Source organism: Nycticebus coucang, chromosome 2, assembly GCF_027406575.1.
Source record: "Nycticebus coucang isolate mNycCou1 chromosome 2, mNycCou1.pri, whole genome shotgun sequence".
In the NCBI taxonomy this organism is placed as follows: Eukaryota; Metazoa; Chordata; class Mammalia; order Primates; family Lorisidae; genus Nycticebus; species Nycticebus coucang.
In genome coordinates this window covers 70,807,185-70,824,435 of record NC_069781.1, presented here as the reverse complement: position 1 = coordinate 70,824,435, position 17,251 = coordinate 70,807,185, and the positions used below count along the sequence as shown (strand labels likewise).

At 37.7% G+C, this 17,251-nt stretch overlaps 1 protein-coding gene across 1 annotated transcript; it reads right to left on the bottom strand.

Annotated features, from left to right (window-relative positions):
- Positions 1-388: 388 nt before the first annotated feature.
- DMAC1 (distal membrane arm assembly component 1) lies at positions 389-1,798 on the bottom strand. Its single transcript, XM_053558817.1, has 2 exons — positions 1,488-1,798; positions 389-674 (listed from the first exon to the last, which is right to left on the bottom strand). Exons 1-2 carry the CDS (start codon positions 1,759-1,761, stop codon positions 610-612), a joined length of 339 nt encoding a protein of 112 aa, XP_053414792.1. The 5' UTR covers positions 1,762-1,798; the 3' UTR covers positions 389-609.
- Between the last annotated feature and the right edge of the window lie 15,453 nt (positions 1,799-17,251).

The following is a 17,251-nucleotide window of genomic DNA, read 5'->3' as shown; positions in this document are numbered from 1 at the left end:
TAGCTTGTGAAGCCCTCATAAATTGATAGACTTGAAATTGCCTTGAAAAGTCTGAGCATTGTACAGATCTCAAGTTTCATGTACTTCTATACCGCATGGTGCTCACCCAGGGTAATAAACATTGATCCAATTATGGGAGAAATAAAAAAAAAACTATTTAAAATAATGAAATAAAATAGCTCACTTTCCCATTAGCTTATCATTTCCTCTATTTAAACATTTTAAACAATTATATAATAATGACATATAATTACTAAACATGTTATGTTTATATAACGTATACAGTAATATAATACAGTAGTTATTTATACATGTTTAAATAATTAAATTTTGTATTTAAATATAATGTGAACTCTACTCTCCTTCCCAAGACAAGACACAAAACCTGTTTACTTCTCTGAAGGATTTATTGGAGCATGTAAAACTTGAGAAGGCCGTGAATACGCACAAAGAATGACAACCCATGATTGTCTTTTCAGTGTTATAGTATCCACAGTATTGAAATCTGTCCATATCCAAGTGTCTGTCCAGAACATCCATAAACTCCAAGCTTGCTTCTGTGTGTCAACAGAGACAGGGATGAGAGAAGACAAATCCACAGTGGTTCTTTCAAGGAGTTGGGTAGGACTTTCCTTTGGGATCTGTCAGCACAACTACACCCCAGCAGATAAGGCCTAGGGAAAAACAAAACAAAACAAAACATATTACTTGATGCATTTTAGTTTACCAAGTGTTTCACATATGGCATCTTATTTAACACACACAACACTTCTGGCAGACATATTATCATTATATCTTTATGATAGGAAAGTGAAGCTCACAAAAGGAAAAAAGTTCAGAGGGAAAAAAAAAGAACATACAGTAGGAGAACTGATTTAAACAGCCCGGATAAGAAGGCAGGAAATCTGAAAACCTAAAATTCTATTTGCTCAGAAAAGCTGAGTAAAAAGCTGGTTTGAAAGCTAAAAGAATTACTCAGTACATTTTACCGGAAGACATCTTGACAAATCACTTAGTATTGCTACAGATCAGGATTGTGGGCCACATTATAGAGGCACCAAGTAGATGTGCTTTGAAGCCACATCTATAAGATCTGGCTTCAAAGTCAAATTTCTTAAACCAACGTCAAGTGTCCCCTCTCTTGGAGAAAAACTGTGGGCTTTGGGCCTGAGAAACCTGGCATCAAGTTACCGTCACTTCCTGGCTGCCTTTGAACACATCATTTTTGCCTCGATTTGCTCAGCAGTAAAACTGAAACACTATAATCACTCCTAAGTCTAGCAGCTACCGTGAAGATTAAAAACAGTAGCCCAATAAGAGTTCTCAAGAAATACCGTGATTGTTTTTTTTTTTTTAAAGGTTCCAACTTCTTTTCCCCTCACACTTTGAGGTCCCCACCAATTGACCAGCGCCAGCAACGCCTCCCACCCTCACGTGGCTGCTCCGCGTTTCCCTTGTCCCCGCCCCATCCCTATCCCCATTCTCACTGATGCCGATGACCATCTGCGTGATAACCCCAGGACCCGGGGGGTATCCCAGCTTCATGGGCTTCCGCGCCACCAAGTACACGTACCCGCCCGCCCCCATCAGCCCCAACCCAGAGAGCACACGACAACTCCAGCAGTTTTTAAATAGTGGGGGTTGCGCCGGAGAGGTCGGCGCTCCGGGAGAAGCTAGGGGGTCAGGCTTGGATAGTGAGGCGGTTTCGGGAGGTGCAGGAAATTTGAAAGGCTCAAAAGGTTGGGACGAGGAAGAACCCATGTTTTGACTCGCAGCCCCAACCTTAGAAGTCTTTGGTTCAAAATGACGTAAAGAGCAGCCGGAAAGCACAGCGCCGAACGCACAGCGCCGGAAAGCACAACATCGGAAAGCACAACATCGGAAAGCAGAGGTCCTTAAGGCCGCTGGGAAATGAAGTTCCTGCTTGCTTAAGAAGAGAAAAATATGGAGGCTGGCCTACTGTGATGGATTTATCCAGTAACAGCTTTGGAGGAGGCCAATCCTGCTTTGTTCCCTCTCCCCATGATTTTTGGAATGATGTATTCGCTCTCTAAATGTTTCACTTTTCAGTCTCATTAGAGAAATCTGGATTCTTAAATGTTCTGTCTAATACAAACTGTGAGACCTCGGGCATGCTATTTTCCTAGGTATGTGAATCGGGAGTTAAGTTTAATATGTGCTTAAATATTTACTAGATACAGGGATGCCTTGGAGATATTGCAGATTGGGTTCCAGACCACCACAATAAAGTGAATATTATGGCACAGTAACAATTTTTTTTCCTAATGCAAATAAAACTGTGTTTACACTACACTATATTAAGTGTGAAATAGAACCGTGTCTTTAAAAACAATTTGTATATCTCAATTTAAAAATATTTTGCTAGGGGGGGCGGAGCAAGATGGCAGCCGAGTAACATCTTCCTTGCATCTGGGCACCGTGAGTCTGGGGAGATAGGACTCCAGGCATCTCTGGCTGGTGGGAACTGCCTATCATCACTCCTATGAGGATACAGGGAGTCAGCGAGAGACTTCTGGACCCCAAGAGGAGGACTAAAACAGTGGAAAACCGGCAAGTGGTCGCGTGTGTTCAACCCGTCTAAACCCGCCCACAACTTCCACAGGCACAAGAACTTAAAGAGCAAGAGGAAGTGAAAGGAAAATTAGGGCAAGGAAACAGATAAAAGAAATCACTCATGAGGAAGAATCAGCAGAAAACTCCAGGCAACATGAAGAACCAGTCCAGAACAACCCCGCCAAGGGACCATGAGGTAGCTACTGCAGAGGATTCCACCTATACAGAAATGTTAGGAATGACAGAAAGGGAATTTAGAATACACATGTTGAAAACAATGAAAGAAATGATGGAAACAATGAAGGAAACTGCTAATAAAGTGGAAAATAACCAAAAGGAAATCCAAAAACAGAATCAAATAAGAGATGAACGATATGAAGAATATAAAAAGGATATAGCAGAGCTGAAGGAAATGAAACAGTCAATCAGGGAACTTAAAGATGCAATGGAAAGTATCAGCAACAGGTTAGACCATGCAGAAGAAAGAATTTCAGAGGTAGAAGACAAAGTTTTTGAGATAACTCAGATAGTAAAAGAGGCAGAAAAGAAGAGAGAGAAAGCAGAACGTTCACTGTCAGAATTATGGGACTTTATGAAACGTTCCAACATACGAGTTATAGGAATTCCAGAAGGGGAAGAAGAATGCCCCAGAGGAATGGAAGTCATACTAGAGAATATTATAAAAGAAAATTTCCCAAACATCACCAAAGATTCTGACACACTGCTTTCAGAGGGCTATCGGACCCCAGGTCGCCTCAACTCTAACCGAGCTTCTCCAAGACACATTGTGATGAACCTGTCCAAAGTCAAGACAAAAGAAAAGATTCTGCAAGCTGCCAGGAGTAAGCGCCAGTTGACCTACAGGGGCAAATCCATCAGAGTGACCTCAGACTTCTCTAATGAAACTTTCCAAGCAAGAAGACAATGGTCATCTACCTTTAATCTACTTAAACAGAACAATTTTCAGCCCAGAATTCTGTACCCTGCTAAGCTAAGCTTCAAAATTGATGGAGAAATCAAATCATTTACGGATATACAAACATTGAGGAAATTCACCACAACAAGACCAGCTCTACAGGGAATACTTCAACCTGTTCTGCACACTGACCACCACAATGGATCAGCAGCAAAGTAAGAACTCAGAAATCAAAGGACAGAACCTAACCTCCACACTGATGCAAAACATAAAACTAAGCAATGGACTCTCACCAAATAAGACGAATAGAATACTACCACACTTATCAATTATCTCCATAAATGTTAATGGCTTGAATTCCCCACTGAAGAGACATAGATTGGCTGACTGGATTAAAAAACACAAGCCATCCATTTGCTGTCTGCAAGAAACACACCTGGCTTCAAAAGACAAATTAAAGCTCCGAGTCAAGGGTTGGAAGACAATTTTTCAGGCAAATGGAATTCAGAAGAAAAGAGGAGTTGCAATCTTATTTTCAGATACATGTGGATTTAAAGCAACTAAAGTCAAAAAAGACAAAGATGGTCACTTTATATTGGTCAAGGGAAAAATACAACAAGAAGACATTTCAATTCTAAATATCTATGCACCAAATTTAAATGCTCCCAGATTCTTGAAACAGACCTTACTCAGTCTGAGCAATATGATATCTGATAATACCATCATAACAGGGGACTTTAACACACCTCTTACAGAGCTGGACAGATCCTCTAAACAGAAATTAAACAAAGATATAAGAGATTTAAATGAGACCCTAGAACAATTATGCTTGATAGACGCATATAGAACACTCCACCCCAAAGATAAAGAATATACATTCTTCTCATCACCCCATGGAACATTCTCCAAAATTGATCATATCCTGGGACACAAAACAAATATCAACAGAATCAAAAGAATTGAAATTTTACCTTGTATCTTTTCAGACCATAAGGCACTAAAGGTGGAACTCAACTCTAACAAAAATGCTCGACCCCATCCAAAGGCATGGAAATTAAACAATCTTCTGTTGAATAACAGATGGGTGCAGGAAGAAATCAAACAGGAAATCACTAACTTCCTTAAGCATAACAACAATGAAGACACAAGCTACCAAAACCTGTGGGATACTGCAAAAGCAGTTTTGAGAGGAAAATTCATCGCTTTAGATGCCTACATTCGAAAAACAGACAGAGAGCACATCAACAATCTCACAAGAGACCTTATGGAATTGGAAAAAGAAGAACAATCTAAGCCTAAACTCAGTAGAAGAAAAGAAATCTCCAAAATCAAATCAGAGATCAATGAAATTGAAAACAAAAGAATCATTCAGAAAATTAATGAAACAAGGAGTTGGTTTTTTGAAAAAATAAATAAAATAGATAAACCATTGGCCAGACTAACTAGAAATAGAAAAGTAAAATCTCTAGTAACCTCAATCAGAAATGATAAAGGGGAAATAACAACTGATCCCACAGAGATACAAGAGATCATCTCTGAATACTACCAGAAACTGTATGCCCAGAAATTTGACAATGTGAAGGAAATGGATCAATATTTGGAATCACACCCTCTCCCTAGACTTGGCCAGGAAGAAATAGACCTCCTGAACAGACCAATTTCAAGCACTGAGATCAAAGAAACAATAAAAAAGCTTCCAACTAAAAAATGCCCTGGTCCAGATGGCTTCACCCCAGAATTCTATCAAACCTTCAAGGAAGAGCTTATTCCTGTACTGCAGAAATTATTCCAAAAAATTGAGGAAGAAGGAATCTTCCCCAACACATTCTATGAAGCAAACATCACCCTGATACCAAAACCAGGAAAAGACCCAAACAAAAAGGAGAATTTCAGACCAATCTCACTCATGAATATAGATGGAAAAATTCTCAACAAAATCCTAGCCAATAGATTACAGCTTATCATCAAAAAAGTCATTCATCATGATCAAGCAGGCTTCATCCCAGGGATGCAAGGCTGGTTCAACATACGCAAGTCCATAAACGTTATCCACCATATTAACAGAGGCAAAAATAAAGATCACATGATCCTCTCAATAGATGCAGAAAAAGCATTTGATAAAATCCAGCATCCTTTTCTAATGAGAACACTGAAGAGTATAGGCATAGGTGGCACATTTCTAAAACTGATTGAAGCTATCTATGACAAACCCACAGCCAATATTTTACTGAATGGAGTAAAACTGAAAGCTTTTCCTCTTAGAACTGGAACCAGACAAGGTTGTCCTCTGTCACCTTTACTATTCAACATAGTGCTGGAAGTTCTAGCCAATACAATTAGGCAAGACAAGGAAATAAAGGGAATCCAAATGGGAGCAGAGGAGGTCAAACTCTCCCTCTTTGCTGACGACATGATCTTATACTTAGAGAACCCCAAAGACTCAACCACAAGACTACTACAAGTCATCAAAAAATACAGTAATGTTTCAGGATATAAAATCAATGTCCACAAGTCAGTAGCCTTTGTATACACCAATAACAGTCAAGAGGAGAAGCTAATTAAGGACACAACTCCCTTCACCATAGTTTCAAAGAAAATGAAATACCTAGGAATATACCTAACGAAGGAGGTGAAGGACCTCTATAAAGAAAACTATGAACTCCTCAGAAAGGAAATAGCAGAGGATATTAACAAATGGAAGAACATACCATGCTCATGGATGGGAAGAATCAACATTGTTAAAATGTCTATACTTCCCAAAGCAATCTACCTATTCAATGCCATTCCTATCAAAGTACCTACATCGTACTTTCAAGATTTGGAAAAAATGATTCTGCGTTTTGTATGGAACTGGAAAAAACCCCGTATAGCTAAGGCAGTTCTTAGTAACAAAAATAAAGCTGGGGGCATCAGCATACCAGATTTTAGTCTGTACTACAAAGCCATAGTGCTCAAGACAGCATGGTACTGGCACAAAAACAGAGACATAGACACTTGGAATCGAATTGAACACCAAGAAATGAAACTAACATCTTACAACCACCTAATCTTCGATAAACCAAACAAGAACTTACCTTGGGGGAAAGACTCCCTATTCAATAAATGGTGTTGGGAGAATTGGATGTCTGCGTGTAAAAGACTGAAACTGGACCCACACCTTTCCCCACTCACAAAAATTGATTCAAGATGGATAAAGGACTTAAATTTAAGGCACGAAACAATAAAAATCCTCAAAGAAAGCATAGGAAAAACACTGGAAGATATTGGCCTGGGGGAAGACTTCATGAAGAAGACTGCCGTGGCAATTGCAACAACAACAAAAATAAACAAATGGGACTTCATTAAACTGAAAAGCTTCTGTACAGCTAAGGTGACGATAACCAAAGCAAAGAGACAACCCACACAATGGGAAAGGATATTTGCATATTTTCAATCAGACAAAAGCTTGATAACCAGGATCTATAGAGAACTCAAATTAATCCACATGAAAAAAGCCAACAATCCCTTATATCAATGGGCAAGAGACATGAATGGAACTTTCTCTGAAGACGACAGACGAATGGCTGACAAACACATGAAAAAATGTTCATCATCTCTATATATTAGAGAAATGCAGATCAAAACATCCCTGAGATATCATCTAACCCCAGAGAGAATGGCCCACATCACAAAATCTCAAAACTGCAGATGCTGGCGTGGATGTGGAGAGAAGGGAGCACTTTTACACTGCTGGTGGGACTGCAAACTAGTGCAGCCTTTCTGGAAGGAGGTGTGGAGAAACCTCAAAGCGCTCAACCTAGACCTCCCATTCGATCCTGCAATCCCATTGCTGGGCATCTACCCAGAAGGAAAAAAATCCTTTTATCATAAGGACACTTGTACTAGACTGTTTATTGCAGCTCAGTTTGCAATCGCCAAGGTGTGGAGGCGGCCTAGATGCCCACCAACCCAGGAATGGATTGGCAGGCTGTGGTGTATGTATACCATGGAATACTATTCAGCCATTAAAAATAATGGAGACTTTGCATCCTTCGTATTAACCTGGATGGAAGTGGAGGACATTATTCTTGGTAAAGCATCACAAGAATGGAGAAGCATGAATCCTGTGTGCTCAATCTTGATATGAGGACAATTGGTGACAATTAAGGTTATGGGGGGGGGAAGCAGAGAGAGAGATGGAGGGAGTGGGGTGGGGCCTTGGTGTGTGTCACACTTTGTGGGGGCAGGACATGATTGCAAGAGGGACTTTGCCTAACAATTGCAATCAGTGTAACTGGCTTATTGTACCCTCAATGAATCCCCAACAATAAAAAAAAAAAGAAAAAAAAAAAAAAAAAAAAAAAATAAAAATATTTTGCTGCTAAACAAATGCAAAGCTAGTGGCCAGGTGCCGTAGCTAACAGCTATAATCCTGGCATTCCAAGCACTCTGGGAGGTGGAGGCAAGAGGAACCCTTGAGCACAGGAGTTGGAGACCAGCCTGAGCAAAAGCAGACCTAGTTTCTACTAAAAATAGAAAAACTAGCTGAACTTTGTGGTACAAGCCTGTAGTCCCAGATACTGGGAAGGCTGATGCAGGAGGTTCTTGAGCGCAAGAAATTTGAGGTTGCTGTGAGCTGGGTTGCCATGGTACACTACCCAGGGCAATAGAGTGAGACTCTGGCTCAAAAATTCTATATACATACATACACACATACATACATAGAAATAAATGCTAGCCATCACCTGAGCCTTCAGCAAGTTGTAATCTTTTTGCTGGTGGTTGCTAAAAGTTGAAGTGGCTGTGCTGATTTTTTAAAGCTACAATAAAGTTTGCTGCATTTTTTGACTCGTTCTTTAACAAATGCTTTCTTTGTAGATTTTTTTTTTTTGAGACACAGCCTCAAGCTGTCACCCTGGATAGAGTTCCATGGCATCACAGCTCACCTCCAACTCTTGGGCTTAAGAGATTCTCTTGCCTCTCACAAGTGGCTGGAACTACAGGCTCACGCCACAATGCCTAGTTGTTTTTTTTTGTTTGTTTTTTTTTTGGTTGCAGTTGTCCTTGCTGCTCAGCAGACCTGGGCTGGGTTCCAACCCACCACCCTAGGTGTATGTGGCTGGCGCCCTTGCTGACTGAGCTACGAGAGCCGCCTTTGTAGAACGTTTTTTTTAAAAATTGGAATCAGTCCTCTCAAGTTCTGCTTTGTTTTAACATCTAAATTTCTGTATTATTCTAAATCCTTTTTTTTGTTTGTTTTTGTATTGTTAAATCATAGCTGTGTACATTAGTGCAATCGCCTGTACCCATTCTAAGATGCACCATAGATGTGGCCCCACCAGTTACCCTCCCTCCACCAAAACCGCCCCCCTCCCTTCCCCTTCCTTGGCCCTTTCCCTGTAGTCTTGTGCTATAGTTGGGTTATAGTCTTCACCTGAAAGCTATAATTTAGCTTCATAGTAGGGCTGAGTACATTGGATACTTTTTCTTCCATTCCTGAGATACTATGCTAAGAAGAATATGTTCCAGCTCCATCCATGTAAACATGAAAGAGGTAAAGTCTCCATCTTTCTTTAAGGCTGCATAGTATTCCATGGTATACATGTACCACAATTTGCTAGTCCATTCGTGGGTCGATGGGCACTTGGGCTTCTTCCATGACTTAGCAATTATGAATTGGGCTGCAATAAACATTCTGGTACAGATGTCTTTGTTATATTGTGACTTTTGGTCTTCTGGGTATAAACCTAGAAAAGGAATTATAGGATTGAATGGCAGGTCTATTTTTAGGTCTCTAAGTACTCTCCAAACATCCTTCCAGAAGGAACGTATTAGTGGGCATTCCCACCAGCAGTGTAGAAGTGTGCCCTTTCCTCCGCATCCACGCCAACATTTCTGGTTTTGGGATTTTGTCATGTGGGCTACTCTTACTGGGGTTAGGTGATATCTCAGAGTAGTTTTGATTTGCATTTCTCTGATGATTAAGGATGATGAGCTTTTTTTCATGTTTTTGTAGATTTTGCGTCGGTCTTCTTTAGAGAAGTTTCTCTTTAAGTCCCTTGCCCACCCTGAAATGGGGTCACGGTTCTTTTCTTGCTAATAAATTTGAGTTCTCTGTGGATTCTGGTTATTAGACCTTTATCGGAGGTATAATTTACTTTTAATCCAAGGGCTGCAGAATGAATATTGTGTTAGCAGAAATGAAAACAACATTGATCCCCCTGTACATCTCCATTGAAGTTCTTGAGTCATCAGATGCATTGGCAATCAGCAGTAATATTTTTAAAGACTTTATACTTTTTTTTTCTGATCAGTAGGTCTCAACAGTGGACTTCAAATATTCAGTAAACCATTCTGTCAACAGATGTGATGTTATCCCATGGGTTCCCCCCCCCGCCCCCATTTACAGAGTATAGGCAGAGTAGATCCAGCGCAATTCTTAAGGGCTCTAGAATTTCCAGAATGGTAAATGAATATTGGCTTCAGCTTGAACTCACCAGCAGCATTAAAATCTAAGAAAAGAGTCAGCCTGACCTTTGAAATTTTGAAGCTTTGAAGCCAACCCTTACCTTCTCACCTCTAGCTATAAAAATCCTAGCTAGCATCTTTTTCCAACAGTAGTCTGCCTATATTGAAAACTGTTTTTTAGTGTAGCTGCTATCATCATGATCTTAGCTATATCTTTTGGATAACTTCATGCAGCTTCCACGTTAGCACTTGGTGGCTTAATTTGTACTTTTGTGTTATGGAGATGGCTTCTTTCCTTAAACTTCGTAAACCAACCTCTGCTATCCAGCTTTTCTTCCGCAGTTTCTTCATCTAAAGTAAGATTTGGACTAGGTAGTTTTTAATGTTCTTTCCTGATTTGAAAATCCTGTTGTTTATTAGTAATCTCTCTTCAGGTAGCACTGTGACAAGTACCATAGCAAATGAATTCAATATTATTTTACTTACAAATTCATAATTTATGGCTATTGCTTTTTATTGTCTGATATAAAATTTTATAGTGTATGCAATTTATTCTTATTTATGTAGGAAAAATCTCATCATTTGCCAGTGGTTAGCAAGCATTTTGATTACACATTTTATATATAAAAAAGATTGAGCACACACTGGCATTTATCCATGTTTATTTATTAGTTATAAATGATATATTTATATGCCACCATATATAATAATAAAGTAAAATAATAGAACTAGAACTTTTAATATTTTCTCATATCACAATATATAGGCTTCATATCACAATATATAGGCTTGTGCATGTCCATGGATACCATGGTTATTTGACATATGATTTTATTCATATTTTTCTAAAATTTTACTTTCTATAGAGTCCATATTACAGCTAAGAATGTCAGGAAAGAACATTTTTAATTTTTTAATTTTTCAAGCAAGCCAAGATTATTAACATATCCAGTTATACAATTTGCAAACAACAGGCAAGATTTTAGTTTAATTTATGTTTCTTTAAAGTACCTTCCAAAAGAAATGTTTGTTTTCTTATGATTATCTCAAATGAACCATTTCAAATTATTTTGTTATTTTATTGTGATATCCCTCCAAAATTCAACAATGGCTTCTATAAAAGCCGTATCTTAAAACTAACTGTATATGGCACATGTTGAAATTGAGATGAACTAACAACTTGGAAAGTTACTGGACGTGGAAGTGTTAAGATACCTCAAGAGAAATTAAACAGAAATATCTGAGAATAAGACAAGAGGCCGATTAAAGCAAGCAAAACTATAATTGGATGAAGACTGCATTTAGAGGGAAAGAAATAGAAAAAGAAGACCGGAAGGTAACTTTACTCCATTTTCTTTTTTATTGTATTTATATCTTTCACTACTTATTATCTCTGTAGTTCATTTTGGCATGTATAACTCACAAGATCTTATGACCTTTCCTATTTATCAATAAATATAAAAAGTGCAAAAGTTACACAGGTCATTATTAAAGTTTTGAGACAGGCCGTGTTATAGTCCATTATTTCCCTTCCAAGAAATGCAGTCAATAGTCTCCTCTCTGATTCACCCAAGCAGGTTTCAACCTACTTAGTATATTGGTGTCACTGCAAGGGCTGTGTTTGTTTCCATTTGTGTGGATTTTATGTTTTCTGAGTTTGTATATCTCAAGACTTTCATAATGACCCACATATTGTAAAAAGAGTAAATATATACTAAAATTGTCCTTCCCCCCAGCCACCAATTCTCCTTCCTTAACAAGTGTTACCAGGTTTTATGTGTCTTTGTAGAGATTTTGTGTCTTTGTAGAAATTTTTGGGTATATGTGGTATTCTTTCTTCTAGTGATTTTAGAGGTCAGCGCATTATCTGTCGGTAAATAAAGAACTTTTTCATGCTATTGTGTGGCTCTATAATATTCCATTTTATAAGTGTACTATATTATTTTTAAGTGGCCTCATTTGGTGGACATTAATGGACATTTAGATGTTTTGACTCTTTTGCTACCCCATTTCCCCGAAAATAAGACAGTGTCTTATTTTAAGGTGTGCTCCCAAAGATGCGCTAGGTCTTATTTTCAGGGGACGTCTTATCTTTCCTGTAAGTAGGTCTTATTTTCAGAGGATGTCTTATTTTCGGGAAACAGGGTATTACAGATAGTATTGCAATAAGTAATTTTGTATATACATCGTATCATCAACATATGAGTATATCTTAGAATATGATTTAGTCTAGGGGTATGGTATTTATAAAGTTGGTGTGGATGGTACCAAATTGCTCTCCATAGAAGTTGTACTAATTTACACTCTCACAATAAGTATGAGAAGGCCTGTTTCCCCAGCCCACCCTATTCCTCAAAATGGTGAATTAGTGAACTTTTTCTTTTTTCATTGTTGGGGATACATTGAGGGCACAAAGCAAAGACCCAGGTTACACTAATTGCATTTGTCAAGCAAAGTTCCTTTTATAAATGTGTTCCTCCCCCAAGAGGTGTGCCAAACACTGTGACCCTCTACCCTTTCCCTCCTTCCCTCTCTTGGTTCTCCCATTCCCTCACCCTCTACCATGTACTAGGTCATCAATTGTCTTTATATCAAGATTGAGTACATTGGATTCTTGCTTCTCCATTCTTGTGATGCTTTACTAAGAAGAATATGTTCCACCTCCATCCAAGTTAATACAAAAGATGTATAGTGTCCATCCTTTATACTGGATGAATATTTCATGGTATACATATACCACAGGTTGTGAATGTATTCCTGGATTGGTGGGCACTTAGGCTTTTCCCACATTTTGGCTATTATAAATTAAGCTGTGATAAACAGTCTAGTGCAAGCATCCTTATGGTAAAAGGATTTTTTTGTTCTATGACACAAACATCACCCTGATACCAAAACCAGGAAAAGACCCACCTAAAAAGGAGAACTTTAGACCAATCTCACTAATGAATATAGATGCAAAAATTCTCAGTAAAATCCTAGCCAATAGATTACAGCTTCTCATTAAAAAAGTCATACATCACGACCAAATAGGTTTCATCCCAGGGAATCCAAGGTGGTTTAACATATGCAAGTCCATAAACATAATACACCATATCAACAGAAGCAAAAACAAAGACCATATGATCTCAAAAGATGAAGAAAAAACATTCAATAAAATTCAGCATCCTTTTCTAATTGGAACACTGAAGAATATAGATATTATTCGTGGCACATTTCTTAAACTGCAATCCCATCATTGGGTATCTACCTAGAAGAATTACTGAACTTTGATCACTCTAATAGGTGAAAACTGGTTTAATTTTTCCCTTTCTTATTATGCGTGAGCTTTTAAAGGTATGTTTAGAGGCAAATTATATTTCCTTTTCTGTGAACTATCAATATTTTTTGCACACTTTTCCATTGGATTCTTTTTTCTCATTGACTTCTAGAGACTTTATACATTGCAGGGGTTAACCTTTTGTCTGTGATACCCAAATATAAGTACACATATATTTTTCCTAATTTTGTATTTGTCTCTGACCTTGCTTGTTTTATTTTTTACAATACACATTATATAAAACATGTAATTAAATTTATCAGTCTTTTATAGCTTTTGAGTTTCATGTTACAATTAGAAAGGGCTTCTGGGCGGCGCCTGTGGCTCAGTCGGTAAGGCGCCAGCCCCATATACCGAGGGTGGCGGGTTCAAAGTTGGCCCCAGCCAAACTGCAACCAAAAAATAGCCGGGCCTTGTGGTGGGCGCCTGTAGTCCCAGCTACTTGGGAGGCTGAGGCAAGAGAATCGCCTAAGCCCAGGAGTTGGAGGTTGCTGTGAGCTGTGTGAGGCCACAGCACTCTACCGAGGGCCATAAAGCAAGACTCTGTCTCTACAAAAAAAAAAAAAAAAAGAAAGAGAGAAAGGCCTTCTAATTATGGTTTCTTTTGGTATTCTGACCTTTTTATAATGCTTAGAACTTTAATGCATTTGCAATCTCTCCTGTAATATTAAGTATCATGAATAGAATGATCAGATTTTCTTTTCCCCTTGGAAGCTACTCAATTGTTTCAAAACTATTTATTAAATCATTCAATTTTTCATCACTTATTTAAAATGCTGCTTTTATCCAGGCATGGTGACAGCATACACCAGCAGTCACAGCTACTGGGGAGACTGGGGTGGGAAGATTATTTGAGCCCAGGAGTTCAAGGCTGTAGAGCACTGTGATCATGCTTGTGAAAAGCCATTGCATTCCAGCCTAGGTGACATAGCAAGACCTGATCTCTATTCAAGAATAATCAATTAAAAATAAATTTTTAAAAAAATTTCAAAAGTAAATTTTTCTAAAATACCATATACACATATATTTATTTTCATGGCTGAACATCACATACTGTTCTATGATTTCCTTGTTTGTTCATGTCCCAATATTACACTACTATAATTTCTGAATCCCTGTTAATACTTGAAGACTCCTTCCTCCTATTACCTTCTCTTCTAGACTTTTCTTAGCTATTTTTACTTGTTTGTTTTACCACATGAACTTTTGACTCAACTTGATTATTCTGATGAAAAGATGCTGACAAATTGTAGGTTAATTTAAGGAGAAATGATATTTTTATGATGTTGAGTCATTCTTATCCAAGGACATGCTTTTTCTTTTGCTCCTATCTTCTGTGTTCCTCTGTAGAATTTTAGTCTTTTTATAATGACATCATGGATTTTGTTTAGACATTTTACCTTTTGTTGTTATGGAAAATAAGGGATTTTCTTTTCTATTGTATCTTCTAACTTATTTGTTGTTTAAATATAAGAAGTCCTTGATTTACATAATTCTTAATATTGAATTATTAGTGCATTCTAGTGAACCTCTGAAATGTGGTTGGTAGTTTCCTTTTTGTGCAATCCTTGTTGATTTGGGGGAATAAGTATTATGTCTGCTTCATATAAAGAATTTAAAGGCATTCCTTCTTTTGATATACTCTGAAACAGTTAAAATATTCCTGAAAATACCTACTTTTAAAAAAGTTTTGTTAGAATTTCCTTGTGAAATTGTCTGAATAGGTCACTCTATTATTTGGGGGAATGGGAAGGTGGTTCTTTGAGGAGGTTCTTTACTATTCTGGAAATCTGTTTAAATTTTCTACCAGAAATAGTTCAGGTAGATTATATATTTCCAGAATATTACTGATTTCTTTCTAGTTCTCAAATTTGTTTGCATCAAATAGAGCAAAGTGGTACCTCACAATTCCTTTCATTCTTAATTTAATTTATTTATCAGGTGTGGAACCTATAAATGCTACTTCATAAGGAAAAAAGGGTCTTTTCAGATGTGATTATGTTAAGGATTGGGAGCTGGGTTGATTGTCATGGGTAATCTGGTCAGGCCCTAAATGCAATTGCAAGTGTCTTTATAAAAAACATGCTGACAGAGATCTCACCCAGAAGAAAAGGCATCATGACCACAGAAGCAGAGACTGAAGTAATACAGTCACAAGTCAAGGAATGCTGGCAGTCCCCAGAAGCTGGGGAAGGAAATGAATGAACTTCTGGGGGGAACTAGACTTTCTAGGGGGAAGGAAATGAATGAACTTCTGGGGGGAACTAGACTTTGCTGATAAGTTATTTTTCAGTCAGCAATACTTATTTTTCATTCGGCCTTCAGAATTGTAAAAAAACCACATTTTTGTTGTTTCATAAAAACACATTTTTATTGTTTCTAACCAAAAACTTTGTGGCAATTGTTAGAGCAGCCATAGGAAACTCATACATGCACTTATTTAAACTTGTGTCTCAGACTCTGTACTCTCGGGGAACCCAGACTAAGACAGTAAAGTATAACTGTTTAGGACAGGACTTCCTTTCTTCAAAGATTTTGTGTTACTCCATGACTTTCTGACACCAAATATTGCTGTGAAGAAATCCCAGGCCAGGCCATTTAAGGCCAGTTCATTTTCTGATGGGACTAGATCTTTTTGCCTGAATGCCCAAATGATTTTCTTTCCCTTCTCTCCTTTTTTTTTTTTCCCCCTTCCTTAAATTGTTGAAGTCTTTAGCCACTTGTGGGGGTGCGCACCTATCCCTTAAGGCCAAGAGTTCAAGGTTGCTATGAGGTATGATAGGGTCACTACACTCCATCTTGGGCAACAGAGAGATCCAGTCTATTAAAAAAAAAAAACCATTGACTCTTCTAGTTCAGTTTTCTCAGGCATAAGAAATATCCTTTCTATATAAATAGATACTTGTCTTTTATTTCAGGAATAGTCATCTAAAATGACTGTTGACTAAATATATATATATATATATATATATGTTTGTTGTTGTTTTGAGACAGAGTATCACTGTTGCCCAGGCTAGAGTGTCATGACATCAGCCAAGCTCATACCAAACTTAAATTCTTGGGCTCAAGTGATATTCCTGCCTCAGCCTCCTTAGTAGCTGAGACTACAGGCACCTGCCACACCACCTGGCTAATTTTTCTATTTTTATTAGAGACAGGGTCTTGCTCTTCTGAAGTCCAGTAATCTCGCACCTCAGCCTCCCAGAGTGATACGATTATAGACATGAGCAACTGTGCCTAGCCCTAAATTATATCTTTTTAAAAGCATAATTATTTTAGTGCTTCTTAAAAATCAAATACAGCCAACTAGCATTATTTCCAATCATTCATCAAAGACAAAAAATAATTCATTAAATATTTTAAAATAACACACTACACAACAAACAAAAAAATTAAATTCACAAAACACTTTGATTAATTATGTAGACTGGTAATTAAGAAAAGAGCAGAACTAATCATTTGTTTCTTTTCTTATAAAATAGAAATCAAAAGTTATGTTAGTCTTAATATTATTTTTATGTTAAAGTAATGCAAAACACATGTAGTTTCATCTAGAAAGGAATATAATTTACATGAATGTAATAGCCTTGGGCTTTTCATATTAAAATTTGGTGTTGAGCTATCTTTTATGACATTATAGATTAATTATTACATGGCATATATTTTTATACATTTACAACCCTAGGTAAATAAAAATAGTTATTTTTTGAAAAAGGTATCCCAGTAGTCATTTCTTTTGTTATAGGATAAACTGAACTTGTTTTTTTTGGCCAGGGCTGGGTTTGAACCCACCACCTCTGACATATGGGACTGGCGCCCTACTCCTTGAGCCACAGGCACCACCTGATAAGCTGAACTTCTAAGAGTTTAGCCTCTACTATATCTGGACTCCTTAGTTTGAGCCAACAAAGTAGATATGTGTGTATTTCACAGTGGCTGTTTCCTAAGTTATGAATCTGCCTTTCCTCGTGAGATACTGACAGATACTTCACTTTGTG

Excerpts from the sequence above, each read along its gene's own strand:
- DMAC1 (XM_053558817.1), bottom strand. The coding sequence starts at position 1,761 with ATGGGTTCTTCCTCGTCCCAACCTTTTGAGCCTTTCAAATTTCCTGCA. Across the intron at positions 675-1,487 it reads GCAGATGGTCATCGGCATCA|GCCTTATCTGCTGGGGTGTA; the intron begins GTGAGAATGGGG and ends GTTTTTCCCTAG.